Source organism: Diabrotica virgifera, chromosome 2 (genome assembly GCF_917563875.1).
Source record: "Diabrotica virgifera virgifera chromosome 2, PGI_DIABVI_V3a".
Classification (NCBI taxonomy): Eukaryota; Metazoa; Arthropoda; class Insecta; order Coleoptera; family Chrysomelidae; genus Diabrotica; species Diabrotica virgifera.
In genome coordinates, this window is record NC_065444.1 from 73,038,064 (window position 1) to 73,065,904 (window position 27,841).

Sequence of the window (27,841 nt, forward strand, 5' to 3'; positions counted from 1 at the left end):
CCACATTTTCCGGGGAAAGCTTTCATCGAAGTAAATCGGGGAAAACGCGTCTCTATGCAGAATTTAATTGCGGTGAATTTTTATTTGGGTGTTTTTGGTGTTAAGTGAAAATATTTGGAGTTATAGAGCAAAAATTTAAAAAAACACGATTTTCGGGCGCCATTTTGTTTATAAAAAAGTAGCACACTATCTGCGGACTTTGCATACCTATATTATTAATACATACAATAATAAGATTCGATACCAGCAATAAAATTGCTGGTAAATAACTTTTCCTTGTACTTTGCTAATTAGCCCAGAGTATAAATCGCAGCAGTCTGTTCACTGCTTTAAATGCCGATTGTCGTGGTCCGTTCCGTAGCGGGTGTTCCGTATAAGTGGCTCCGGCAATAAGGCTTTTCTCCAGTGTGCACTTTCAAATGACTTCTTTGAGCAAACTGCTTAAAACAAATGTTGCACTTATACGGCTTTTCTCCATTGTGCACTTTATAATGATTTTTCAAATTGCCTGTTTGACTAAACTGTTTTAAACAAATTTCACACTTGTAAGTCCTTTCTCCAGTGTACAATATCAAATGTGTATTTAAATTACTTTTATGAGAAAACTGTCTAAAACAAATTTCACACTTCTAAGGCTTTTCTCCGGTGTGAATTTTTCTATGTGCATCCAAAGAAGTTTTATGTCTGAACTGCTTAAAACAAATTTCTTACTGGTAAGACTGTTCTGCAGTGTGAATTTTTAAATGTTTTTTCAAATTACCTGTGTGACTAAACTGTTTAAAACAAATTTCGCACTCGTAAGGTTTTTCCCCAGTGTGCGCTCTCAAATGTTGTTTTAACTCATTCGCTTGACCAAATTGTTTAAAACAAATTTAACACTTGTGTTTTTCTCCAGTGTGCATTCTCAAATGTGTTTTCAAATAACTTTCTTGCTTAAACTGTTTAAAACAAATTTCAAATTTATAAGCTCTTTCTCCAGTGTGAATTTTCAAATTTGTTTTCAAATGAACTTTCTGAGAAAACTGCTTAAAACAAACTTCGCACTTATCAAGGCTTTTCTCCGATGTGAACCTTTATATGATTATCCAAAGATTGTTTATATGCGAACTGCTTAAAGCAAATTTCACACTTGTAAGTCATTTTACCAGTGTGCACTCTCAAATGTGTTTTCAAATTACCTTTTGTAGTAAATTGCTTTAAACAAGTTTCACATTTATACGGTTTTTCTCCAGTGTGCACTTTCAAATGTTTTTTTAAACTAGTTGATTCACTAAACTGTTTAAAACAAATTTCACACTTGTAAAACTTTTTTCCAGAGTGTGTTTTTATATGTTGTTTCAAAGAACTTGTATGTTTAAATTGCATATATTGCGTATAAGTATCGCCGGCCTTAAGACTTTCCTCCAGTGTGCACTTTCAAATGTTTTTTCAAATGACTTCCTTGAGAAAACTGTTTAAAACAAATTTTGCACTTATAAGGCTTTTCTCCAGTGTGCACTCTCAAATGTCTTTTTAAATCACCTGCTTGACCATACTGCTTAAAACAAATTTCACACTTATAGGGTTTTTCTCCAGTGTGCACTCTCAAATGTCTTTTTAAATGACTTTGTTGCTTAAACTGTTTAAAGCAAATTTCACACTTGTAAGTCCTTTCTCCAGTGTGCAATTTCAAATGTGTATTTAAATTACTTCTATGAGAAAACTGTTTAAAACAAATTTCACACTTGTAAGGCTTTTCTCCGGTGTGAATATTTCTATGTACATCCAAAGAAGTTTTATGTCTGAACTGCTTAAAACAAGTTTCACACTTGTAAGGTTTTTCCCCAGTGTGCACTCTCAAATGACTTTTTAACTCATGTGCTAGACCAAACTGTTTAAAACAAATTTCACACTTGTAGGGTTTTTCTCCAGTGTGCACTCTCAAATGTATTTTCAAATGCACTTTCTGAGAAAACTGCCTAAAACAAATTTCACATTTATAAGCTCTTTCTCCAGTGTGAATTTTCAAATGTGTTTTCAAATGAGATTTCTGAGAAAACTGCTTAAAACAAACTTTACACTTATAAGGCTTTTCTCCAATGTGAACCTTTATATGATTCTCCAAAGATTGTTTATAGACGAACTGCTTAAAACAAATTTCACACTTGTAAGTCATTTCACCAGTGTGCACTCTCAAATGTGTTTTCAAATTACCTGTTGGACGAAACTGTTTAAAACAAACTTCACACTTGTAAGGCATTTCATCAGTGTGCACTCTCAAATGTCTTTTTAAATCACCTGCTTGACCATACTGTTTAAAACAAATTTCACACTTATAGGGTTTTTCTCCAGTGTGCAGTCTCAAATGTCTTTTCAAATTACCTATTTGACTAAACTGTTTAAAACAAATTTCACACTTGTAAGTCCTTTCTTCTGTGTGCACTCTCAAATGTGTTTTCAAATGGCTTTCTTGCTTAAACTGTTTAAAACAAATTTCACACTTGTAAGGTTTTTCCCCAGTGTGCACTCTCAAATGACTTTTTAACTCATGTGCTAGACCAAACTGCTTAAAACAAATTTCACATTTGTAGGGTTTTTCTCCAGTGTGCACTCTCAAATGTGTTTTCAAATGAACTTTCTGAGAAAACTGCTTGAAACAAATTTCACATTTATAAGCTCTTTCTCCAGTGTGAATTTTCAAATGTTTTTTCAAATTCACTTTTAGAGAAAACTGCTTAAAACAAACTTTACACTTATAAGGCTTTTCTCCAATGTGAACCTTTATATGATTATCCAAAGATTGTTTATAGACGAACTGCTTAAAACAAATTTCACACTTGTAAGTCACTTCACCAGTGTGCACTCTCAAATGTTTTTTCAAATTAGCTGTTTGACTAAACTGTTTAAAGCAAATATCACACTTATAAGGCTTTTCTCCAGTATGTGTTCTCAAATGTGCTTTCAAATTATTTGAATTAAAAAATTGTTTTAAACAAATTTCACACTTGTGAGACTTTTTTCTAGAGTGCGTTTTTATATGTTTTTTCAAAGAACCTGCATGGTTAAATTGCTTAAAACAAATTTTACATTTACGAATAGAATTCTTTAAAGCTGTTTCTTCAGTGTTTGCACTTGTTTGCTGTTCAGTGGTACATGCAAGTTCACTTTCCATGATTTCCATTCTGTTATGAGAAAAACCTAAAATGAAAATAAAAAAAAATGATTATGTTGAGACTACAGGGTAGAACAAAGGAATAATAAACTTTAGTAAGAATGAATATAATCTAATCTTATAAAAGCCTAATGCGACACGTCGTAAAGTTTGTCCAGGCCAATACCTAACGCCAGAATAATTTTATTGTTTATTTATTACTTATACAGGGTGTCCAGAAACTCTACCGACAAACGAAGACACGAGATTCCTCAGATAATTTTATTACAATTTAACCCAATTTACCTAGTCCGAAAATGCTTCTTAAGGGAGCTAGAGCTCTTTGAAGATCATGTAATTAGTTTTTGTTAAATACCTCCAGAACGCTTCTATTTAGAAAAACAAAAATTGGTATGCATATTTACTTTCCAGAGATGAATCGATTGCATCAATTGCGAATTTATAGTACCAGTCATAGGCGTCCGTTATGGGTAGGGCAACGGTTATTTTATCGCGTAACTTTTTTGTCTTTAACTTTTAAGCATTTTTGACACTGGATTATTCAATTGTGACATATTCTAGTACTAAAGGGTACTATTGCTTTAAGTCGGTAGGACACACCGTTTTCTAGAAAAATCGATTTGATAGTTTTTCGAATTTGAAAAAAAATTGAAAATTTTTTTCAAAAAAACGATGTTTTTTACCAACTTAAAGCAAGAGTGAATTTTAGTATTCGAATACCTCATAATAAATGACCTAAGAGAATTAAAAAAAGAAATAAATGAATTTAAACAAAGTAACCAACAACTAAAAAAAGAAAATGATGAAATGAAACAGGAACTAAAGATAGTGAAAATGAAGGTAGAACAGTTCGAGAAGGAGAGAAAAGCTAACAATGTTATTGTCCAGGGTCTACCGATGGATACAAATAACCCAAATGTAGTCAACGAGGTTATGGCAAATTTCGTGGAAAGAGAATTAGGTATTAAAGTAGAAATAGAAGAAGCTTATAAAATAGGGGACAAAACGTCTTGTAAAACTAAAAAACAAAAATGAAAAAATAAAAATTATGAAGAATAAAAACAAACTAAGGAAATCAAAGCCGGAAATATACATCAGTAACGATCTAACGCAAGAAGAGATGAAAATACAACAAGAAATACGGAAAATTGCAAAATTTCAAAAAGAAAACGGTAAGAACACTAGAGTAGGTTATCAAAAACTAAGTATTGACGGGACTAAATGGAAATGGAACAAAGAGAAGAATGAACTGGAAAGGGCAAACCAAGACACGCCAAAAAACTGATAAAACAACAAATATCGGATACAACACAAAAAACGGACACGAAAATGGCAAAGGAAAAGGATCTGAACAGATTAGATAAAATAAAACACACGAACAGAAAAAAATATAATAAAAAAACGAAAAAATGTGATCAAATAAAAATAAGTACGTGGAACATCAGAACAATGCTTGAACCAGGAAAAATGCAGGAGATCGTCTCAGAACTAGATACCAAATTGATATTGCAGTGATTCAAGAAATTAGATAAGCAGGTCAAGGAGAAATAAATAAAAAAAAAACTACACACTACAGTACTCGGGACATGAAAAACAAGGTCAATATGGAGTTGCTTTCATAATTATGGGAAAAATAAAAAATAACATTATGCAATTTAAACCAATAAATGAACGCATGGCTTACCTGAGAATTAACGCCAAACCATTTAATATATCAATCATAAACGTATATGCCCCAACTGAAAGTACTGCTGCGGAGGAAAAAGACAAATTGTATGAGGAACTCGAACGAGAAATAGAGAATTTACCTAGAGAAGACACAATACTGGTAATGGGAGATTTTAATGCCCAAATAGGTAAGGAAGACTACATTAACCAAGTAGCAGGTAAGTACACAATACACGAGAAAACTAATGACAATGGTCAACGATTATGTAACCTAGCAGCTAGTACCAATATGATTATCGTTAGTACAAAACTCGAACATCCTAAATATCATAAAGTAACGTGGATTTCCCCAGACCAAAAAATATTGTCACAAATAGACCATATACTGATTACAAGAAGGAAGCAAACATCGGTAACAGACGTGAGAACCTACAGAGGTGCACATGCAGACACAGACCATTTTATGGTAACTGCAAAGGTAAGACAAAAAGTCAAAAGAACTCTAAAAAACACGACAACAAAAAATAAATGGCACGTAGAAAAATTGAATGCTCCAGACATAAGGATTAAGTATGCTGACGACATGAACAAAAAACTGAAGGAACAATCTAAACCTACAAAGTATATAGAAACAGATTGGAGAAATAAAAAAATGTATAAATGAAACAGCGGATGTACACATCGGGATAAAAAGAAACAAAAAAAGACAAGAATGGTATAACGAAGAATGCCATATCATGCTAAAAAAGAAGGTAGAAATGAGACAAATGTGGATAAGAACAAATAGACAGGATTATGGGGAAGAATACAATAGAATAAGACATGAATGCAAGAAAAAAATAAGGAAAATTAGACGTGACTGGTTGGATGATAAGATAAAAGAAATAGAAAAAGAAAGTAAAAACAGAAACACAAAAGAATTCTATAAGAAAATTAGTGAGCAGAACAAAACTTTTAAAGGAAAGATAAAAGGCATAAAAGATAAAAATGGAAAAGTATCAGAAAACGATGAAGAGTATAAAGAAAGTTGGACTAACTATTTTAAAGAATTATTAACAGAACAAGAAGATCAAGAACTAAATGAAAACATAGAAGAAGAGAATGATGTTAGGAAACCAGCTAGAAATACCAACAAAAGAGGAAGTTGAGGAAATTATTAATAGCAGCCGTAATGGTAAAGCCTCAGGATCGGACTGTATCAATATGGCGCTTATAAAATATGGTGGTGAAGAATTAAAAGATAAATTATACAATTTAATAAAAGACATATGGAACGAAGAAAAAATGCCGGAAGAATGGTACAAAGGACAAATTATCACGATTCATAAAAAAGGAGATCAACAGATGTGCAATAACTACAGAGGACTGACGCTATTAAACACAGCATATAAAATCATGTCCGCCTTAATACAACGAAGACTGACCGAAGCTACCACGAATATCATAGGACACTATCAATGCGGATTTGTTCAGGGAAAGTCTACAACAGATGCCATACATACGGTTAAACAAATTATGGAAAAAGCACATGGATATAAAATAGAAATTGAACTGCTTTTTATAGATTTTCAACAAGCATTTGATACAATAAAAAGATCAAAATTAATGGTAGCTCTGAAAGAAATGGGAATACAAAATAAATTAAGAAGATTAATACAAATGACAATGAGTAGAACTGTAGTTAGCATAAAAACTCAAGTAGGCGACACAGAAGAATTTGTCATCAATAAAGGCGTGAGACAAGGAGATTCATTATCAGCAACTCTGTTTAATCTTGCCCTAGAATACATCGTCAGGAAGATCAACAAAGGCACCCTCCGAACGAGAGAAGGACAAATAATAGCATACGCTGATGATATTGTTCTAATAACAAAAAATAGAAAAATGGAACGAATGTTAAACGAATTGGTAACAAAAGGAAAAGTAATGGGATTAAAAATAAACCAAGAAAAAACCAAAATAATGAGATTTGACAAAAACTTTGAAAAGAGAAAGATTAGAGTAGGAGAATACACTTTTGAAGAAGTCGAAAAATTTAAATACTTAGGAATATTAATAACAAACAATGGAGAAAGAGAAACCGAAATCAAAGAAAGGATTATTACAGCAAATAAGAGCATCCATGCAAATAAAAAATTACTTAAAAATAAGTTATTGAGTAAGAAATCAAAAATGAAAGTATACAAAACAATAATTCGACCGACGATGATGTATGCAGCAGAAACTCTTAGCATGACAAAAAAACAAGAGGAAAACCTTAGAATACAAGAAAGAAAAATACTAAGAGCAATACTAGGACCAAAAAAAATAAGTGACAATGAATTTAGACAAAGAACGAACCTTGAGCTACTGGATGAAATTAAGGAAGATATAGTGTGTAAAATAAAACAGCAAAGAGCAAAATGGCTAGGACACATATGGAGATCCGGATCAACTACGACGATATTCTCAATATTGGAATGGACACCAGCTGGCAAGAGAAGACGTGGAAGACCAAGATCTACATGGTTACAAGAAGTAGTAAGTGATCTCAACAAGGCGGACATACGACATTGGAAAGAAAAAACCAGAGACAGGAAATAGTGGAGAAAAATAACCGAGAAAATTAAATAACGAACATGAGGACTGATCTACCTCAAACCATAGATCTAGAGAGCGCAACGCGCTCTCAAACGGCGTAACCCCTAAAGGGGTGTTTAGCCACTATATATATATATATATATATATATATATATATATATATATATATATATATATATATATATATATATACTAGAATACATCATAATTTTAATAATCTAGTCTCAAAAATGCTTTAAAATTATTAAAAATAACTGTTGACCTACCCAAAACGGACTCCTATGACCGCTACTAGAAATTCGCAATTAATGAAATCGATTCATCTCTGGAATATAAATAAATGTACCAGTTTTCGTTTTTCTAAATGGTTTTTTTAACTTTTCTTTGAAATTCATACAACGAAAAATTTTCAAATCGATTTTTCTAGAAAACGGTGTATCCTATCGACTTAAAGCAAGAGTACCTTTTCGTACTAGAATACCTCACAATTTAATAATTCAGAGTCAAAAATGTTTAAAATTAAAGACCAAAAAGTTATGCGATAAAATAACCGTTGCCCTACCCGAAACGGACGCCTATGATCGGTACTAGAAATTCTCAATGGATGACACAGATCTATCTCTGGAAGATAAATACGCGTACCAATTTTTGTTTTTCTAAATAGAAGCGTTCTGGAGGTATTTGAGAAAAACTAATTGCAAGAAACTAATTGAGTTAAATCGTCTTAAAATTATCTGAGGAATCTCCTGTCTTCGTTTGTCGGTAGAGTTTCTGGACACCCTGTATTTTAAACAAATTATACAGGGTTTTGGTAAAGAATGGGCCATAGCTTAATCTTAGATTCCTGAGGTTAAAATAGGTCGATTTAAGCTAACTTACCTTAGTACAAAAGTTGATAATAACCGAAATACCGTCAAAGTTAAACTTTTATTTTATTTATTTTTGAATATTTCCTGACAGGCATGGGACAACAAGACGAAATTTGGTAAGTGGTGCTGGCATTGCACAATCTACTAAATTATGTTAAACAAACGTTTCTGGCTACTACCAGAGGCGTACAACGGGTTAACGTGAATGGTTGACCCTTCCCAAATTTTACGCCACTGGCGGAATTGCTATTTTAGTGCAATTTTTTGATTCTCCAGTATTTTCTATGTAAAAAATATACTCTTCATTCGTAACGATTAAGCCATTAGTTTTCGAGATATTTGAAGCTAAAAACGAAGGAGCATAATACATTAATCAAAATAAGTGCTCCTTTTCATTTTTAACTTCAAATATCTCGAAAACTAATGACTTTATCGTTACGAATGGAGAGTATATTATTTGCGTATAAACTATTGGGGAATCTAAAAATTATGCTAAAATAGTAATTTCATCAGTGGCGTAGAATTTGCGAAGGGCCAACCATTCATTTTCCCTGTCGTACGTCTCTGGTAGTAGCCAGAAATGATTATTTAACATAATTTAGTAGCGTTTGCAGTGCCTACACTTTTTGCCGAGTATCAGACGGATATGTCAAATCATTTTAAAGTATTCTTTTTTTTTAATAATTTATTCTTTATTTAAAACTTTCAGAACTATGTGTGCCCGGTACTATAAAACTATTTGACATATCCTTATGGTAGTTGGCAGAAAGTGTAGGTACTGTACACCCTACTAAATTATGTTAAATAATCGTTTGTGGTTAATACCAGAGGCGTACGACAGGGGAAAGTGAATGATTGACCCTTCCCAAATTCTACGCTACTGATGAAACTGCTATTTTAGCATAATTTTTAGATTTTCCGATGCTTTTAAACGTTTGTTTAACATAATTTAGTAGGGTGTACAGTACCAGCACCACTTACCAAATTTCGTGTTGTTGTCCCATGCCGTCAGGAAATATTCAAAAATAAATAAAATAAAAGTTTAACTTTGACACCCTGTATTTCGGTTATTATCAACTTTTGTACTAAGGTAAGTTAGCTTAAATAGACCTATTTTAACCTCAGAAATCTAAGGTTAAGCTATGGCCCATTCTTTACCAAACACCCTGTATAGTTATGTTATATTAAAATAATATTTTTAAAATTGAATAAAGGAATTTTATTATTTATTTTTATTTAGATTTCAAACAAGTTATGTTATATTAATTCGATACAACAACGAGCTTTATCAACTTTATAAGGAAACACCACAGTCAGACTTCATTAGAATACAAAGGTTGCAATGGCCGGACATGTGATAAGAATGGGAAAGCATAGGCTACTAAGGATAAGCACTTTTAGGAGTTCGTGTGTGGAGAAGAGCAGCCACAGACAAACAAGGGTTGAGGCAAAAAATAAAGGAGCCCAATGCTCAATTTAGGCTGTAGTGCCGTAGAAGAAGAAGGCTATTCTGCAGTGTAAACTTTCATATGTTTATCCAAAGAAGTTTTATGTCTAAACTGCTTAAACCAAATTTCACACCCTGTGAAGCTCTGCGCTAATTAGATCGAATCGGTCGGCAACGGAACGGGCCGCTACAGCCCGGATTTAAATACCTAAGCGCGCATTTATCGGCAACACATCGGCAAAATCACGCCAGCTCAGTCAGCGTAATGGACTAGTGTATTTACATAGTTCAGAGAAGATGGATCCAAAAATGATTATTGTTAGTTTGTTATTTTGCTTAAACTTATTAGTTGTACAATTTTCAGTGACAATAAAGCATATTTCTATTCTATTCTATTGTTGTCTATTGTTGATCTAAAAAATCACAACGACCGCATTTTTATAAACAGTAACCTAACGATGAAAGAAAAAGAAATACAGAAACAAATAAGCAAAGTGGCTAAAGAAGAAAGAGAAAAAGGAAAAATGGCAAGAATTGGGTATAAAAAGTTAATACAGTCGAACCCACTTATTAGAATACCGGTTAAGGGAAAATCCCGGTTTAAGGAATAGAAATTTGAGGTCCCAAAACGTTTTTACTAGCCACATATGATCGGTTATTAGAATATCTCTGTTATAGTAATACTTTTTCTTGGCACGACGGCTATTCCAATAAGCGGGTTCGACTATAGTAGACGGTAGAGAATGGAGATGGGATGAAGAAAAGGAGCAGCTCTACGAAATAAAAAAGGGGAAGCTGTAAAAGGGGGATCAAAAAACTAATAACTAGTGAACAACAAAGGAAAAATGGTAACGACATGGCTACAACACGGACGACGATTTGGGCGGAAAAAAAAGAAGATAAGAAAGGAAACAATCAAATTTAAAATGGATTGAAAGTGGGCACATGGAACGTAAGAGGCACCTACGAGGAAGGAGCATTAAGAAATTTAGATAAAATATGTGAGAAATATAGAACCGAAATAATGGCCTTACAAGAGACCAAGCAGCTGGGAAATGAGATAATAAAAGTTGGGAAAAGTACTATTTTTAACCTTCCGATGACCAACCTTTTTTTGTTACACGGATGACCAAGGGGGGGGGGGGATGACCCCAGGTCAGAAGTGTCAAAAATGACAATTAACAAAAAAATAAAGTTTTTTTTTTATTTTTTTTTTTTTGGCATGGACTTTATGTCATTCAGCCAGTCACAACATGAGTATTAGTGTCATGTGTAGTGTGTATGTTGAGTAAGTGTATTGTTACTTTGCAAAGTCGACGCAATTAGCGTAAAACTACTTGTAATTACACATAATAGACGCTATTTTACTAGACATCAACTTCAGAATATATTTTTTATTCGTAAAATATAGGGAATTTCTTTTATTTCAAAATATGAGGATATCTAGAATGATATTAAAGTCAAATAAAAAAATAATGAGTTAAAAATTGAAAATACTTTTGAATTTATTAAATAAAAACATACGCTGGGGTCACAATTTCTCCCGCTTGGTCATCTGAAGGTTATAGCCTAAGAGCTGTGAGACATTTTTGAGTAGGTATTTTAGGCAACCTGAAATTTTTTCAGGTGACTCTTCGATGATAGCCTAATACAAAAATGCCGGTCTGGCTGGAGGGTAGCGGTTATTTTCCCCAAAACTCCCCCCAAAATTAAAAAAGGGTAAACATTGTTATTACAAAAAATATCATTGACGTGACTTTAAAGTAAATTTAAATATTCAAATATAAAGAAAATAAACAGGCCATGCGAGTTGAGGGTGATTTTAACTCTGCAAGATACTTGCATGGGCGCCCCAGGATTATTTTCAGGGGGTGCATATGAACTTCAGAAGATTTCATCTGGATCTGTACATATTATTAACGAGTATAAAATATACAACTATACATGCATAGCTATGTACATTCCTTCCGGACAGGGAGGTGCAATTGCTATTTTGACAGGGTATTTTTTTATATTAAAAATAAATATACTAAAAAAGACAGGTTTTCTTTGGTGAAATTTTTCAACTGCCAGGTGATTAAACAAATTACGCGTGCATGTAAATGAAAAGCGCTATAGGTAAGTAGCAGTGTGAGAAAGAGCGTATACCGATAGCTGTTTGCGTTCTATATTGTAGTTGAGCGAGTCCGTTCGCGCGAGAAAAAACCACGTGACCTGGCGATACCGATGTTGTTGTGCCTCGAAACGTTAGAGTAATTATTATGTATTATAGTTTCTTTAGTAACTTTTTATTAATTAAAGAAAAATAATACGTTCGTACTATACAATAGATTTTGCAAATATGATGGAAAAGCATAAAACTATAAGCTAAATTAATTATGTGTCCGAATCTTGTACTCCTTCTTCAAACTCCCCATCTAAGCTTAAATATTCATTGTCTTCTTCTTCGTCAGACTCCCCTCGAGACTCAGATTCCTCTTCTACGTGATCTGTAAATAGTTGTAATATATATTTAGAATTAATTAAAAATTAATTAGTGATTAATTAATTGGGTTGCTACGTATCCTCTGTCCTTTTATACGGAGTTAAAGCCTGGACAATCACGGGCGCATCTGAAAAAAGACTTGCCATTGTTGAGATGTGGTGTTATCGAATAATGTAAAAAATATCACGAACACAAAACGTAACAAACACGTAAACATTAAGAAAGATGAAAAAGGAAAAAGAAATACTCAACACTATGAAGTAAGGAAAAATGAGCTACTTTGGTCATATACTAAGAAATAAAAAACGTGATGTGATTGGTTATATAAGGAAAAGTGCAAGAAAAAAAGAGAACCGGGAAGACGATGCATATCCTGGTTGAAAAATTTAAAGTAGTGGAGTGTTAAAAACAACAATAGAACTCTTCAGAATCGCTTCAGACAGAATAAAATGGGCCGTGATGATCGCCATTGTCATGAAAGGATGAGGCACATGAAGAAGCAGAAAATTGAGTTAACTAAAAAAAAAAGATTTCAGTTATAAAAAGAACATGTATGTATGGTTCTTTTCATGAGCATTTTTCAGTGCATCATAGTTTTTCGATTTCTCTCTAACGCATTAAATTGTATTTGACAGAAAAAAACGCACGTCTCTGATTACATTTCGTCGGTGACATTTATAACATTTAATCTAGTTATCAATAGATGGCGCTAATAATATAATATTAAATAATATTATATTATTCTATATAAAAAAAATTAATCTGTACAATTTATAATACTATACAAATCAAAGAAAATACCATTTTATAAATGCAATAAACACAATTGATTTGTCTTTGTACCAAATTGCAAATAAAATGTGACAACTGTCAGATTTAAATAAAATGTCATGTTAGAATAAATGTCATAAATGTGTATTTATCACGGACTAACCTTTTTTTCTATCATTTGTGACGCACTGAAAAATGCTCATGAAAAGAACCATAAGCTTACCTTCAAGAATATATCTGAAATTCTCTTTGGTTCGCTGATGAACTATAGCATCATAAACTGATTGAGGCAAACAATCTTCCTCAAACCAAGTAAAATCTAATTTATCCATATTTAGTATCCAACCATTTCCGTTAGGTGTTAAAGAACTGGGGACTTGCAAATATGCGATTCGCCAAATTCTCGTAATATACCGAGTTCTTAGCAGATGTTGTCTCAATTCGGCTTTGCACGGAGGCAAAGTAGATGGATCACACACTTTTTCAATATTTTCTTAAAAGGCTCATTTTTCTTATTAGACTTATAATTTCGGCCAGAATGTTTGAAATCGTGATGTGTTGATATTTGATAAATTTTTTGTACCATAAATTTCGCACACAAATTCTTCTAAACTTTCGAAAATTTCATCGCGCGTACCGGTAACGTGGGCAACTCCAAGATTAGTTAATGCTTTCTGATAAATTAATTTTTTTTTAATATTTTAAACGGTCTTATCTTGACCTTTTGGAAAAAAGACGAATTATAATCACATCCGGTTAATGCGTGGAAAGCAGGCAAACTCGTACATGAAAATGGCTCTAATTCCGTATGTACATCGTTATATTAATGTACCTTTTAGAATTTCCAATACCATACTCTATAAAAATCTCCAGATCGTCACTTTGGAGATAATCCATGTTTCCAAGCATAATTATTAAAACATATGTATCAGAAGTTTTAATAAGAACTAAGTTCTATAAGTTTATTCTAATAAGTCTATGCTAATGTATTAAGCTTACATACGTGATGAACTATCTTCGTGTCGGCTTCTTCGTGATTTTCGCAGATCATGTTATCGTCGATCGACATTTCTATACATAATTCATATGATCACATAAATCATTTAAATCATAATTTAAATTTATTAATAAATTACCAACAGAAGGCACCATCTCATCTGTAGACCAATGTTCAATTAAAATTTTTACAAAACTCTGCTTAAATTTAATATTTTTTAATTCCTTGGCAAAATCTGTTAGTTTCCATCCATTCCCGTTTACCTATAGCTCCTTTACGCGTAATTTGTTTAATCACCTGGCAGTTGGAAAATTTCACAAAAAAAACTTGTCTTTTTTAGAATATTTATTTTTAATATTAAAAAATACCCTGTCAAAATAGCAATTGCACCTCCCTGTCCGGAAGGAATGTACATAGCTATGCATGTATAGTTGTATATTTTATACTCGTTAATAGTATGTACAGATCCAGATGAAATCTTCTGAAGTTCATATGCACCCTCTGAAAATAATCCTGGGGCGCCCATGCAAGTATCCTGCAGAGTTAAAATCGCTCTCAAATCGCCTGGCCTGTTTATTTTCTTTATATTTGAATATTTAAATTTACTTTAAAGTCACGTCAATGATATTTTTTGTAATAACAATGTTTACCCTTTTTTAACTTTAGGGGGGGATTTTTGGGGAAAATAACCACTACCCTCCAGCCAGACCGGCATTTTTGTATTAGGCTATCATGGAAGAGTCACCTGAAAAAATTTCAGGTTGCCTAAAATACCTACTCAAAAATGTCTCACAGCTCTCCGACCATTAAAAGCGGCGGGCCAAATAGATACCTGGGGACGGGTTTTATAGTATCAGAGAGAATAAGCCGTGTAGTAACTGACTTTCAAGCAATATCGGAAAGACTGTGCTATTTAAGATTGCGCGGGAAATATATAAAAATCAGCATAATTAACGCACATGCTCCTACAGAAGAGAAAGACATGGAAATAAAAAACGAGTTTTATGAACAACTCGGGGAGCTCAATGGGAAAATACCAAAATATGATATTAAAATAATTGTGGGAGACATGAATGCGAAAGTAGGAAGAGAAGATATGTATATGAATATAACGGTGTAAAAGCCTACATAAAGAAAGTAATGACAATGGCAAAAAACTAATAGAATTTTCAATGGAACATAATCTTAAGATAGTAAGTACACAATTCGATCATAAAGATGTACATAAAATAACCTGGATCTCTCCTGATGGGAAAACCAGAAACCAAATATACCACGTTCTAATTGAAAGAAAACATAACAGATCCGTGACTGATTGTAGAAGCTACAGAGGAGCAGACGCTCACAGTGATCATATATTGACGATAGTTAAACTGAAGCAAGAAATTCCCATACTACCAAGAAAAGGAAAACAACGGAAAAAGTACCAATTAGAGCGCCTTCAAGATAAAGAGGTAGCAAAAAGAATAGAGGAAGAGATAAACAAAATATTGGGAAGAATCACAACGGAGAATGTAGAAGAGGAATGGGATATAATACAAACTGCCGTGATAGAAGCGACAGATCTTAGCATTGGGAAAGCAGAAAAAGAAAAGAGAGAAAAGTGGTTCAATGAAGACTTCAAAAGAATTCTAGAGCAGAGGAACAACGCAAAAATGGATCATATTAGAAACAACACAGAAAAAAGTAAAGAGCATTATAAAAACCAAAGAAGAGAAGCTAAACGAAGTTTACGTACGTAACAGTCTTACAAATATGTGGTGGATTTGAAAAATATTCAAAATATCTCTATAAAAACTAGCTTTTCGAAAAGGTACTAAGAGGCAAAAAAGTTTTAAAAACATTGTGTTTAACTAACGGTGCCACAATGATAATTTAATTGGAACGTACAAAAAAGTTTGGGTGGCTTTGGGAACAAAACCCCCATAAAATTTTTAGAAGTGCACAAATTTCACTATAATTTCTTTTTAAGACGTTCCTGTCATAAGAATGCAACACGTTCGTTTTCAATAAGAAACCTCAAATAGTTTTCGATATATTGGAAAAAATCGATTTTTATTTTGTGACTTCAAAGGGCTGTAACTTTTTTTATGTGCACATTTGTACTAAGGTAAGTTACAATTTGTAAGTTACAATTGTAGGTTCAATCGAACTATTTTTGATCCCAGAATATGTAATTTAATTTATGACCTGTATTTTTGTTACACCCTGCATGTTTTTAGTAATTTTTTTAAAGTTGGAACTGTCACTGCATTCTTAACACTGGAGGGAAGATGGTTAAATGCATTCATACATTTGTAAAACAAGGATGTCATTGTATTATATATGTTGATTAGTTTTTTGAATGTCAAAATCTTCAATATTTCTCGTGGTATATGAATGAACTTGACCCCTCAATGTAACATACATATTCATTAAAATATACAGGCAACATTCCTTTTTTTAATTTAAAAATGAAAACCATAGTAAGGTAGTAAAGCCATTGTCGAACTGAAAACCAACCTAAAGTATGTGTGTGTGTTTGAGCATTATTGGCTTCGGAGTCAATGTCCATTCGACGTCTTACCTTTTTGGAATTATTTTGTATTATTTATGCGGAAGCTCTAAAGGAGTGCTTCCTATTTTCTACTCGTTTGTTTAGGTAGGTATCTCATTTGGGAAGGCACTAATTTGCATATTATTACGCTTGTATAGAAGTCAAATTTTGAAGTGCATAAAAAGAAGGTGTGTGTACTTTGTACGCACGTAAGAAGTTATACTTCTATTATATGATTTCTTAAAAATAAATATACTTTAAACAGTTTGTTTTAATTTTTTTTAAACAGCAAACTAATTTTGTGCTTACCGCTTTCAAAAAAAATAATAAAAAAGTATAGGATTGCACTGGATTCGAACTCAAGACCTTTCGATCTCTGGCCGAATTAGTCGAGGCATTGAAGCACAAAAAAGGCCTTATTGTCGATTTTTGGCGCAGTAAGACGGATTTTAATGCAGTTTGGTTCGTTGGATGAGAATGTCAGGAAATTTTGTGAACTAATGAAATGAATAAGAAATCTGAAATTGCATTTGTGCATAAGAAAAATGAATTTTGAAATAGGCAATTATTATAAATTTGCAACTCGGTAAATAGTTGGGCAACATCCCGATTAATTATTTTAATTATTTTTAATCACTTTTAAGTCCACATAATAGTCTAAGATGTCAATAACCATTAATAATAAACAAAAAAAATTTTCCTTATGGGGAATCGAACCAAGTACTAACACGTCCGTAACTAGATACACATACCGCTAGCCTACGCAGACACTTGCTTGACACGGGCGATATTAGGTATAAACAAAAACAAACAGGTAAGTAAAAATTGTAAAGAAAATTACTACATACTTAAATGTATTATAAAATTAATATATTCCTAAATTTTAGAAGAAACATTTATACAAAACATTCGAAAAATCGACACTTCAATCCTTCAATGCCTCGACTAAATGCTATACCAAATACGCTACGAGGACTGTGTCTGTATCGGTTCGGACGTACCTAATGACAATTCACGGTATTAACAAACAGACAAGGTGAATAAATATACAATAAAATGTTTTAATAATACTCATCTTACTCCTGATGAAGACAAATCCAAAGACACAAAAATTATAATAAATCTATTTACTAAAAACACTAATATATTCTTTTCACACCTTTTCTTGCAATGATATAGGTATTTATACATAACTAGAAAGATTTTAGCAACTAAACGCCATACTATCTGAGTGCGCATGCGCGCAGAATGATGAAATTTTACTCTCAATCGCGCCTAAAAAAGTATAACTTCAAAAAATTTCAATAATCAGTAATAACATTTCAATGTTAGTAACCAGTCACCAACTTTAAAGACGGTTCTTAGACCAATTTTAAATGCGCCATAATATGCAAATTAGTGCCTTCCCAAATGACGGGACCTTTACCTATTTCTTTAAGTTCAGATTAATTCAAATCTTCAAATATTAGTTCTATGTGTATACAGTGATGAGCGAGCTAATAACCGGGAAAATAACGCAAAAGATGGCAAACATAATACATTGAGTAACAAAAAGAGATGAAACTAGTGGAGGTGGAAATTATCGTTATAAACGTAAAAATTAATATTACATTACCTAGTTTTCCACCTTTAAACGTAACTGAGGAGTATGACAACTGTCACTGTGACAGTAGAATTTTATAAAATACTCCTGTCACAGACGTCTAAAGGTAGGAAACTATGTAATGTAATGTTAATTTTTACGTTTATAATGATAATTTCCACCTCGACTAGTTTCATCTCTTTTTGTTTCACAATGTATTATGTCTTTCATCTTTTGCGTTATTCTGCCGGTTATTGACGCGCTCATCACTGTATATGTATAATAGAAATGTCTAGTGGTTGTAATTCCAGTGTACTTGGATAAACTATTCTAAAATAAACACAATAAGACCTACGCCTTAAGAGGAACGGAGAAAAATGCAAAATTTTGACGCATGTCAAAATTTTTAATGTTATAAATGTATTCATTTTTTTCGAATCCTGAAAAAACTAATAAGTATTTTTGAAAGATTTAAACGCAGAATGAAAGACTAATTTATTATCGAGTCCGAAAGTCCCTTAGAAAAAATAAAAAGTTTCTTTTGAATGAAATATTTGCAATTAAAAATCACACTAAATTTTTTCTTTTATTTTCAACCCTGTAACTTATTAAAATAAACATTATAGAAGTTTTCATGCACCTTCGGCCCTCGGTAATAATGTAATCTTTCATTCTGCGTTTAAATGTTTCAAAAATATTTATTAATTTTCTCAGGATTCAAAAAAAAAGAATATATTTAAAACACTTTGAAAATTTTGACATGCGTCAAAATTTTACATTTTGCTCCGTCCCCCTTAAATATTTTGTGTTGGTATCATGTGACATCACCTGCTATGACGCAGATGACGTGCAACGTTATTATACTGTACCAACCATAGATTAAAATGAATTCTATAAAAATAATGTTCTCCCTACATATTTTTATTACTTCTCTCACCTGAATTATCTTCATCTGGTTTATTAATCGAGTCTTCAGATTCTGGGGTTGTACACAGCTGGCTCTCTGTATATCCTTGACTACCTTCAGCACACTCTTCCTTCACTCTAGCTTTTAGTTCCATTTCTAATAAATACCAGTTATATTATATTATTTAGAGAAGGGAATAGAGACAGATAGACAGGCTGAGTCACCACTAACGGGACGGAAGATTACGGTTAAATGGTAAAATATTTGAAAAAAAATTAAATTCGTAGTTTTTAAGTTAATAACGTTATTTAGTAAAGTTATTTTAAGTTTCCTATTGTATTTTCCAATTGTCTGCCAAAAATAAGGTATAGTTTCATAAGGCTTCCATATACCTATGTACAGAGTGTTCTGAGTTATCTCAACTTTTCTTAAAATGTAAAGTTTTAAAAGAAGACTCATTCTCAAGTTAGTTAAGAAATTATAAAAAAATTACTCTTACATCTAAATACATAGTTGGATATTACTCATACATGATTGATTATTACATATTTATTTACAGGGTGTTCAAAATTTACAGTCTTATTATTGGATTATTCAATGCCTCATATGATGCTTATTTTAAATAGAACACCATGTATATTAATAAACTATTATACTAAACAAAGATGCCTCTTTCGAACGGTATATGGATATCCTATACCTAGGACTCATAGTTTTTGCGTTTATAATTTTCTTACCAAAAGACAAAGTATTCAACCTAATAAAATTATTTAAAAATATTTTTCAAATATATTTAATTGAAAACTTGTTTGACCATTTTCCTGATAACACCCCCATGGCTCCTAAAAATTGCAAGCCAGATGGATGCTGAAGCGAAGAAGACAAGGGGGAATTCGAACTGTGTCTCGAAAATTTAAACATTTATCATAATCCTGTTCTGTCTAATGCTGGTGTAGTTGAGTGTAATACAGATAATAGTGGTTTCTCTTAAGTATTCTACATACACTTGTTTGACTGATTTCCAATTAATCCGAAATTTTCCTCATACTAGTATTTGAGTTTTCCATAACAGAAAGGAGGACATCAAGTTTGTTGACATTGTCATAAATAACTGGTTTATTTTTATTTAACTTTTCGTATGCAACAATAGCACAGAATCTATTGACCAATCTCTCAAAAACGTCCTCTTTTGGGTGTCTTCTATCAGGATACTTTTGAGCGTAAACTTTAGAAGCTAAGACAATTTTCCAAACATTCCCCAATACAAAGTACCATGTTGACTCTTTCGTAGATAGCATAATTCTTAATTTTTAGGAAGAATTAAATTTAAATAGCATACAAGAATATTTATATTTTTGATAATTACTAGACTGTACTGTCATTCTGTCACAAAATCACAATGTCATACAATGACTTTAACTAACTCCATCTTTTGTTTTAAAATGGATTTACATATTACGAATTTAAATAATTGTAAATTACGCAAAAACTATGAGACCTAAGTATAGGACATCCATATACCATTTGAAAGAGGAAAATTTGTTTAGTATAATAATTTATTAATATATTTGGGGTTCCATTTAAAATAAGCATCATATGACACATTGAATAATCTAATAATGAAACTGTAGATTTTGAACTACCTGTAAATCAATGTGTAATTTATTTTTTTATTTATTTATTAACGGTTTCACCATTTAAAAAAAAAGTAATACAATGAATTATAAAATAGTTGACATAGTTAAATTCTAACATATAAAATAAAAACAATATAAAACGTGTTAAAAATATGATGTAACACCATAAACAAGCTAAACATGATCAACACAATTTAACAATTGCCTAAAAGAATAAATTGAACTAAAAAATGGATCAACAGTATATGTGTTAAAGTGCCTAAGAGCTCTAGTCATCGGATCATTCCTACCATAATTAGTACGGTCACGTACGGTGATACTCAATAAAGAATAAAGAAGGATTTCGTAAGTTGTAACTGGTTGCATTAATTCGGATTTCTGATAGTAATTCAGGACAGTTAACAAAGCCGTTAATTAGTTTATAGATAAAGAGCATTTCCAGTTTTATTCGTCTATTTACAAGAAGTGACAAATTCAAATGCTGAAGGACATCATTGTTGTTAAAATTATTGAGAATCTGCAATTTAAATCTAGCGTATCGAGCAAAACGTACTTGAATATTCTCAATTAAGACGTTTGTCAACCTCATAATAAGGAGACCAAATAATGGAAGCATACTCTAGGGATGATCGAACTATTGAACAATATAAAACTCGAAGAACGGATACAGAAAAAACTATTGTATTCCTTTTACAAAACCTAGAGATCTGTTAGCATTAGATGATAGAACACGCAGGTGAGATTTAAAATTTAATTGTTTATCAAAAATTACTCCTAGATCTCTCATCTCATCAACTGTAGACAACACATTTATACCAATATTATATTCATACATATCTGTAGTGTTAGTTTTTGAGAAACTAATAATATGACATTTGTCGATATTTAATAATAAATTGTTTTGAAATAGACCATTCATATACTTTATCCAAGTCATTTTGTAGAATTTTACTATCCAATAAGTTCTCTACAATGTGAAATTTTAAGTCATCAGCAAAGAGTAGAAATTTAACATTTTCAATTACAGATGATAGATCATTGATAAAGAGGTTAAATAATAATGGTCCGCAATGTGAGCCTTGTGGTACTCCTGAATGAACCTGAATTTCATTAGATATATAACTGCCAATTTTGACACGTTGTTGACGACCATAAAGAAAGCTACTGAACCAGGTCATAATGCCATTCCCTAAACCAAGATTCTTCAAACAAGAAGGTCATGATTGACTCTATCGAAGGCTTTAGAGAAGTCTGTGTAAATACAATCAACTTGTAATCCCTTTTCAATAGCCTCTAATATAAAACTGTGATAACAAAGTAAATTTGTAACAGTAGATTTACTTGATTGAAAACCATGCTGTTGTGGTATAATTACATTTTGACATGTTCAATTTAAGTGACGAGTCACTAATTTATCCAAAAGTTTAGGTAATGTTGATTGTATGCATATACCCCTGTAGTTTTTAATATTTTCCCTATCACCTGATTTAAAAATTGGTGTAATAAAACTATCCTTCCAAAAATCAGGAAATTTTACTGTTTCCAAAGACAAGTTAAACAAATATAAAATGGGATAGGCTAAAGTAAATTAGCAACATTTAATTAAAAGAGCAGGGACACCATCTGGGCCAAATGAAGACTTGTTTTTTAATTGGTTAATACCTTCGAACACTTCAATAATACTTAGAGTTACCCTGTTCAAGTCAATTAGATCAATAGAGGTAGTAGTTGGTAATGTTATTTTTTTACCTGAATATACTGTGCTAAAGTTTTCAGCAAAAAGGTTAACAACAGTTTGACCATCAGAACTACGTTCATCATTTAAAAACATTGTATTGGGATAACCATTGGATTTACGTAAATTATTGACATATTTCGAAAAACAACTAGGATCGTTCTGAATATTTGTTTCAGTTTTAATCAAATAGTTTCTATAACAAGTCTCACTCAGAGCTTTACATTGTAAGCGTAGTTCACAAAATTTATGATAGTCAAAAGGATTAAGTGTTTGTTTGTATTGTTTGTGCTGCATTTTTTTTAAAACCAAATTTTTTAATTCTCTTGTAAACCATACTGGAAAAGTTTATGTTTTATAAAGTTTCAGTGGTACAAATAAATGAATAGCCTCATAGATAATGCTGTAGAAGAATTGAATAGCCAAATCAATATCCTTGCTATTATACATATATGTATGACCAATTAATATGAGCACGATAATTATTTATACCTATAAAATCAATATTCCTAAAATCATAGTAGAAAGTCTCAATTGGTAGTGATGAATTAGAGCTATCAGGAACTGTTACACAATATGGTACATGATGAAAACTACTGTTAAATAGTATATCCGTTGCTTCAGTAATCTCACTACTCAAATTATGTGTAAAAAGTAAGTCTAGAAAAACCCCACGTTTATTAGGAATATGATTAAGATTAATTAATTAATTAACCCCGTTGATTAAGACTACATGCACCAAAAGAGTCAGATAAAAATTTGCCATTGGATAAATCTGGACAAATCAGTTCAAGAATGTCATCTTTCAGCACCCAAGTGGCGTCTGGCATGTTAAAATCACCAAAAATAAACTTAGTGCATAGAAATCGGCCCACCTAAAAATTTGGTCATTTTTGAAGTCTCGTATTTCCTAAACCTGTTGGCCGATTTAAGTGATTTTTTTAATATGTTATCGCCTTATTATTCAACAATATCGCTGTAATAATATTATTGCTAAACAGGTAAGTGTTATTTTATACCGGGTGTAACAATGATAGTGTGTTTTTTCCTCAAAGTTCGGAACACCCTGTGGAATATTCTAGCGTATGTAAAATATTGAAATTAGAACTCAACTGTAGCCTTAGGCTTTCTTAACATTTTTCTTTTTGATTCATTCGCTTATGTTGGATAATAAAAAAGTTAGGTATTTTAACAACTAGCAACGTTCTTCATCAATACAGGGTGTTTCTAAATAAGTGCGACAAACTTTAAGGGGTAATTCTGCATAAAAAAATAATGACCGTTAGGTTTATAATCATATGTTCGCAAATGCTTCGTTTCAGAAATACGGGATGTTGAATTTGTTCGTACAATCTGACGATTTATTTATTGCTCTAAAACCGCACGAGATATACAAATGAAGTTGGGTAGGTTTTAATAGGTAATTATTGCGCATTTTTTGGCATACAGTTAAGAATTGTATATTCACCATTGGCATGCATACGGGTAATATGACCCGTATGCACGCCAATGGTGAATATAAAATTCTTAATTGTATGTCAAATATGCACAATAACTACCTCTTAAATCCCACCAAATTTCATTTGCATATCTCAACCAGTTGTAGAGCGGTAAATAAATTGTCAGTTTGTAAAGAAAATTCAACATCCCGTATCTCGAAAACGAAGCATTTGCGGACATATGTTTATAAATGAAACGGTCATTATTTTTCATGCAGAATTTCCCCTTAAAGTTTGTCGCACTTATTTTGAAACGCCCTGTATTGATGAAGAATGTTGCTAGTTGTTAAATTACCTAACTTTTTTATTATCCAACATAAGCGAATGAATCAAAAAGCAAAATGTTAAGAAAGCCTAAGGCTACAGTTGAGTTTTAATTTCAATATTTTATATACGCTAGAATATTCCACAGGGTGTTCCGAACTTTGAATAAAAAACACACTATCATTGTTACACCCGGTATAAAATAACACTTACCTATTTAGCAATAATATTATTACAGCGATATTGTTGAAGAATAAGGCTATAACATATTAAAAAAATCACTTAAATCGGCCAACAGGTTTAGGAAATACGAGACTTCAAAAATGACCAAATTTTTAGGTGGGCCGATTTCTATGCACGTAAGTTTAGTTTAGGTTGGTTTTCAGTTGACAAAGGCTTTACTACCTTACTATGGTTTTCATTTTTAAATTAAAAAAAGGAATGTTGCCTGCATATTTTAATGAATATGTTACATAGAGGGGACAAGTTCATTTATATACCATGAGAAATATTGAAGATTTTGACATTCAAAAAACTAATAAACATAGTACAATGACGCCCTTGTTTTACAAATGTATGAATGAATTTAACCATCTTCTCCCCAGTGTTAAAAATGCAGTGACAGTTCCAAAAACATATATTTTACCTGGTTAAAAAATCATTTTTAATAAGTCTGCATGTGTTGTATACTGTATACTGCATGTATTGCATATTGTATATTACATTTAATTAAGCAAATTTTTATATTTATTGTTAGTAGGATTTCTATTTGCATAAAGAATTTATGAAAATCGTTCCGGGTTGGCCGGACTTCCGGGTTATCAGAGGTCAACTTATCGAGGTACTGTAGTTTATTTTTTGTGGAACATTGGAAAATGCAATAAAATACAGTGGTTTTCCATAAGAAAAAATATAACTACAGTAGAATGTCGATAATGCAGACGACAAAAATCCGGACCGTCAATAATCCGGATTTGTATCTAGCAAAAATAAAACACTGTTTTTACTGTACACATGTTGCTATAAATAAATTACAATACAGTGTTTGAACATAAAAAATGTTTTGATTAATTTCACTTCTAGACCTAGACCCTTTACTGTATAAGAGAAAATATAACATTTTAAAATGTTTGTTTAAATAAAACACCCTGTAATTCTGTAAGGAGCCACATTTGATTGAAGTGATTTTGGTTAAATCCTAATATTTTGAGGTCTAGAATCTACAACGCAAAGATTGGACATTCTTAATGAAACACCCTGTATAACGATATTTTTTTAGTAATTCACCTCCTAATGAAGGGATGAAAACTAAAAAAAAAACGACCTCTATTATATAGACTCGTTATATGGTATAATACCTCAAATATTCCAAGTTTTCAGCGAGATAACTTTTACAGTTTAAACAAATTTAGTTTCGATCACGTTTTGACCAATTTTGAACACTGTGCGTCGGCTTACTTACTCAGAAACCAGCATACACAATGGACTCGCCCTTAAATTTTACTACTTGTCTTACCTGAGTTATCTTCTGGTTCATTTTTGAAGTGTTCCAGTTCTATGGATGTACATAACTGATTCTCTATATTATATCCTTGGTCATTTTCAGCAAATTCTCTCTTAATTTCAGGTTTTACTTCCATTGCTAATAAACACCAATTACATCAAATTGTTTAACATTACCATTTAATTTTTATTACTTGTCTTACCCGAATTATCTTCTGGTTCATTTTTGAAGTGTTCCAAATCTATGGATATGGATGTGGACAGTTGACTCTCTATATCTTTTTGGTCATATTCAAAAAACTCTTCCTTAATTTCATCTTTGAATTCCATAGCTGACATATTACTGAAGAAATATATAAAATGTTCAATGGCAATAAAACATGTAGTCCAAGAGCCATACAGTGTTCTTTGTTTATATGAAATCCAAGACAGTGATCCTACAATGTTGCTACAAAAGATGAATTTTAATTGTTTCTAAATATAAGAGGAATGGGACGAATGGGACAACTTACACTTTAGGGCAACCCATAGATTTATAATACTCTAGATTGCGCCTTACGATCTTAAAATGGGTGACGGTTGCGACAGAGATAAATGAGCCTATTTGGTCGGTAGTCTCTTTTTAATTTAAGGGGAATATCGACGACGTGACTATCCCACTTTATCGAGTAATATGTGTTGACAGTTGGAGCGGGTGGTGACCAGAAATGATCTTTGGTCTTTGGACATGTATATTCGTGGTTCGAATCCCATACAAACTTTACCTTTTTTATTTTTATTTAATCAATATTGCGTTTATTAGATATTTTTACATCTGAAAAATTGACCTAAGTAAATCTAGCAGATAATAAATGTACCTATGTATAGTAAGTTAATATTGGAATACATAATTTGTGAACTGCATAGTAAAATAAAAGTCATTCGTTATTAATATAAATTCGTCCTTATTCCAATGATGTGAATTTGTTTTGCTTCTACTTTTTTAAAAAATTGTAACAATAGTTTCATAAATAAAAATAATGTCTAAATACTTATAATTGAATCGGTCATTTCAAAAACAGCAAAGTCCACAATTTTGAGAAACTAACTTTTTGAGAGGAATAGACTCCTTTAAGATAAACGTTGTGTGTGCAAAAACGACACCAGTCCAGTAAAAACATTAGGAACAAAACTACAATGTAACTTTAAATTTTGATGTCATCCATTTCATCCATCTTTCGACTATATAGTTAAGTTTTCTTTGCTCTTCTGTAAAATTAGGAATATGTGACTCGTGTTGTTTTTGAAATGACCGATTCAATTAATAAATCGATGGTACATTATGTTGATATTAATTATTTGTAATTTTTTACGAATATTTTTAATTACTTTATACTATTCTACCATTAACTTATTAAAAAAAATAACATGGCTTTTATATTTTGAAAAATCTATAGGTACCTACACAGTTTTTCTTATTTGTTATGTATTTCTTTGCATAGATTTATTTTAGAGATGTAATAATATCTAATAAACGCAATATTGATTAAATAAAAAATAAAAAAAAGTAAAGATTGGTATGGGATTCGAACCAGGATTATCCACGTCCGAAGACAAACGACCAGTTCTCGTCGCCATGCGCTCGAACTGTCAAATCATCTAAAATACTCGACGACAGAGTAGGATAGTGACGTCGTCGATACTCCCCTTGAATTAGAAAGAGACTACCGACCAAATAGGCTCATTTATCTCTGTCGCAACCGTCACCCATTTTAAGATCGTAAGGCGCAATCTAGAGTATTATAAATCTATGGGGCAACCACAACCATAACACATAACCACAATACATGTGCCATGTGCACATAACCAATTTGTTTGACATTTGATGTGCATGTGCGCATGCGATTTGCTGACCATTTGCTGACATGACATATGACATCATGCAGACGTGCATGACAAGTTCCTATGAAGATAGCTACAAATATTAAGCACAGAACGAACTAACTACAATAAAGGCGGCTGCACAATTGACCGGGAACGGGAACGAGAACGGAAACGAGAACGGAAGCTGAAAGCATCAGCAGATTCACAATTAAATGGTAAACAGCTGTTTTGTGTCACTGTCACTTGTGCTATTAATTATTTTTCTCCTCAAAATAAATTTTGTGGAACGATCTTTTTCTAATTTTATTAAAGAACATGTCTGTTAACTCTAAAAATATGGATTTATT

General features: G+C 31.9%; 1 protein-coding gene across 2 annotated transcripts; it reads right to left on the minus strand.

Annotated features, from left to right (window-relative positions):
* Positions 1-575: 575 nt before the first annotated feature.
* On the minus strand, positions 576-27,480 carry LOC126880096 (zinc finger protein 271-like). 2 transcript variants are annotated; one of them, XM_050643773.1, is made up of 5 exons: positions 26,144-27,480; positions 25,835-26,079; positions 25,645-25,770; positions 19,024-19,149; positions 576-3,177 (listed from the first exon to the last, which is right to left on the minus strand). In XM_050643773.1, exons 1-5 carry the CDS (start codon positions 26,158-26,160, stop codon positions 1,391-1,393), a joined length of 2,301 nt encoding a protein of 766 aa, XP_050499730.1. In that variant the 5' UTR covers positions 26,161-27,480; the 3' UTR covers positions 576-1,390. The 2 variants fall into 2 exon arrangements, with proteins under 2 accessions (XP_050499730.1, XP_050499731.1); XM_050643774.1 differs by lacking the exon at positions 19,024-19,149 and having other exon boundaries at positions 26,144-27,477.
* Positions 27,481-27,841: the final 361 nt, after the last annotated feature.